The sequence below is a fragment of the Eucalyptus grandis genome, chromosome 5 (assembly GCF_016545825.1).
Source record: "Eucalyptus grandis isolate ANBG69807.140 chromosome 5, ASM1654582v1, whole genome shotgun sequence".
Taxonomy (NCBI): domain Eukaryota; kingdom Viridiplantae; phylum Streptophyta; class Magnoliopsida; order Myrtales; family Myrtaceae; genus Eucalyptus; species Eucalyptus grandis.
The window spans coordinates 40,823,667-40,826,818 of NC_052616.1; the positions used below are offsets into that span (position 1 = coordinate 40,823,667).

The following is a 3,152-nucleotide window of genomic DNA, read 5'->3' on the forward strand; positions in this document are numbered from 1 at the left end:
ATACATCTAAACACCGTATTTTAAATAGATTCAACACGCTTAATGTTTTCACAAGCACATACCATACTAGAATGCATCATAGCTAAGTTGTCCAATCAGTGCACCGAACAACACATGCACCGTATAACATCTCCTCTTGCATAGCGTTGGGGCTCAGGGTGCATCTTCTAGAACAAACAAATTTGCAGCGATATACAACCACTAAACCGTAAGACCCTCTTGGTTGTGTTCTGTTGAGGCTTTGCGTACAAATTTTAGGACTTGGCGTACTAATTTCCCGATTAAGCGAACAACGTGCCATAGGAAAATAAGAGCCATCAATCCGAGCCATGCCAGCACTGCCCATCCAATTGCGTCAACGAAAGTTTCCAGTTCTTTCGGCGGTGTGAAGACAGAAAAAGAGATGGCATAAGTCGCCGCCATGAAGGTTATCGCAATCCACGTAGTCAGCATTGCAATCCACGTGGTGATACGACGCTGCCTTAGAGGAAGACCACTTACGAGAAGCATAATGATGCTAAGCGATGCGATGAAGCTCACAGTGTTACATATTACAAAAGACCTGTAACGAGATGGGTGCCTATCTGCCATTATGGACTCACCCGCAGTATGTGCCTTAACACCCTTCTCGCCTTTGGAATCTTCTTGCCAAAGGCCACCAGGCGGGGTAATACTGGTTTGGAATGCCATGGTTGCTAGCAATGTCGCTACCACCATTAGCGTCTTATGCATACTGGTTTGCCACTTTCTCTTTTGTTCCCTTTTGTCCTTTTGTTCCCTTTTGTCCTCTTGTTCCCTTTTGTCCTCTTCTCCTATAGGTGAATGCAAGGTGGTGACCGTGTTATTTTCATGGACTAATTGTTTGGATGGCTCATGATTCTCTAAAGTTCGAGGAAGAGAATTCTTAATCTCCGAGGTTCTTCCCGTGCTTTCGCCTTGTGCTAATAGGCCGAGTGCTGTGAAACCTCTAGAGTTAGTAATGTTCGGATTTACTCCTTTCTGAAGCAGGAAGACTATAGTCTGCAAAGGAGTAACAACATAATGTACCAATTGGAGTCAGATTTGAACTAGACAAGCCCATGTTATATCTATTTCAAAATGAACCTTGAAACAACTGTTTTTTCAGTCTTGTAGTGTTTGTGAATATTATCTGATGCCTTCACAAGGGAAACCCATACCCTATTGAATCTATCCTGATATCTCTAGTTTTTTGTTCCTTCTGATCTAGATAAAATTAGCATGAAAATAGTGTGAAGTGTAAAGTTGTCATTAATTATCGGTGCTAATTATTTTTTTCTTCCAAATATCATAACCTTCAATGATTTATAAATGGAGGCCATTTGGCTTTAAAAAAATTTCTAGGACACTTAGATATCCTAGAAAGGAAAATAACACAAATAGTCCATTTACTTTGACCCCATGTGGCAAAAGTGGAATCTTATTTAATGTTGTATTGGGTTGATATTCCTGCTATTTTAGTTTCCTTATTTATTAAAAAAGGAAAAATTGAATTTTTAATCTATAAAAAAATTAGGAACGAGATTTAGAGTAATATAACTACGAAAATTCTATATATATATATGATTATCATTGTTGAATATTATTAGGAAAATACTCATTTTAAAGTTGAAAGGATTATGTATCCAATATAACTCTAACCTTTTTACTATTATAGAGATTATAAGTTAAAATACACTAAAATGGAACAATAGTAATATTTGACAAAGTAAAGAGATAATAAAAAGACAAAATATTATTTTTTTTTTATCGATTTGGGAACTTTGATTGAAATGAAAAGATATTCTAAAATCTAAGCAATTATGCCATTGTGAAAATTTGTAAATTGTATCGAATGACTTATTTGACTTTGTTATGAAAAGTTGAGAGACTATATCAAATAAATTGAAATTTGGAGACTAAATCGAACATTTATGAATTGTTTAAGGATCATGTCAAACAAATTATTAGTGCAAAGATGTCATTACATCCTAAAACCTCATTTTTTGGTTGATAAGCTCCTTGAATTTGACTAGTACAGAGACTTGGTTGGTTGGGTGAACATACCTTAGTTTGTCTATCTGAAGCAGCCAAATGCAAAATTGTGTTGCCATATTCATCCCTCAAGTTGATGAACTGATCATCGCCCAAGATATCCATCAAAAGCTTCAAAGCTTCAAATCTGTTATGCTTCACGCATAAATGCAAGATTGTCTGGCCATGTTCGATGACACTATGGGCTGCATTGGGTCTTGCTCTAACCAAGAATTCCAACACATCCACATGACCTTTCATGGCTGCGACATGAAGAGGGTTTCTTTCGTATTTGTCACGGACGAAACATATTTCAGGGTTGACTCTTAACAAGTTTGTCACTATGTTAAGGTACCCTTTTGCTGCTGCAAGATGAAGAGGCGTAGATCTCTGAGAATCTTGCTCTCTCGCTAGCTCAGCCTTCCGAGCTAGGACCTCTTCCACGAATTCCAGGTGTCCAAGCATGGCTGCGATGTGCAGAGGAGTCTCAGTGTGATTCCCGATCATGATTCGATCAAGAAGTAGCTTATCTTTTCCAAGCAACTGACGCAAAGAATGCACATTTCCTTTCACAGCGGCTTCGTAAATTTCAGACTCCATGTTGGGCTCTCTAAAATGGGACTTTGGGAATATTAACTACTCCATTTGGGGGCTTGACTATATACTGACGCCAAGCCACCATAGGAATGGTTTTCTCATTTAGATGAAACGCCTCGGATGTTTCGGAATACAAACGCTTGGTAGATGTCGCTGGCAGCTCTATAGACCTAGTCATTCTTGGCAGCGCAGACCGGTCATGTACATTAAAAAAAGACCGCAGTCTCTTCTTTGTCTTTGCTTGTGTGTAAACGAATTATAATTTGTTCGAAAGTCCTCGCTGTAAATTGCACTGACGATTCCCTTGATTGTCGCTTCTCTCGCATTGCTTAATTGCAACGATGTTCTTCCCTCAACCCACGACCAGACTTTTTTGGCACAATCCTCAGACGTGATCCTGTTATAGTCTTATTTGAGCCTGCACATTACCTAATTCTTTAGCAAGATTATTCAACTTTCTGGATTGTTGGAATTTGTGAATAGTCTAGCATGCAGAAATATCTGTGAATACTAGAGAACACTAT

General features: G+C 38.4%; 1 protein-coding gene across 1 annotated transcript; it reads right to left on the bottom strand.

Moving 5' to 3' along the window:
• Window positions 1–201: 201 nt before the first annotated feature.
• On the bottom strand, window positions 202–2,760 carry LOC104446963 (ankyrin repeat-containing protein ITN1-like). The gene is made up of 2 exons (XM_039313699.1): window positions 2,065–2,760; window positions 202–1,020 (listed from the first exon to the last, which is right to left on the bottom strand). Exons 1-2 carry the CDS (start codon window positions 2,629–2,631, stop codon window positions 202–204), a joined length of 1,386 nt encoding a protein of 461 aa, XP_039169633.1. The 5' UTR covers window positions 2,632–2,760.
• Between the last annotated feature and the right edge of the window lie 392 nt (window positions 2,761–3,152).

Coding starts and splice junctions, on each gene's coding strand:
- LOC104446963 (XM_039313699.1), bottom strand. CDS start 2,631: ATGGAGTCTGAAATTTACGAAGCCGCTGTGAAAGGAAATGTGCATTCT. Junction 1,021..2,064: donor CTTCAGATAGACAAACTAAG/GTATGTTCACCC, acceptor ACTCCTTTGCAG/ACTATAGTCTTCCTGCTTCA.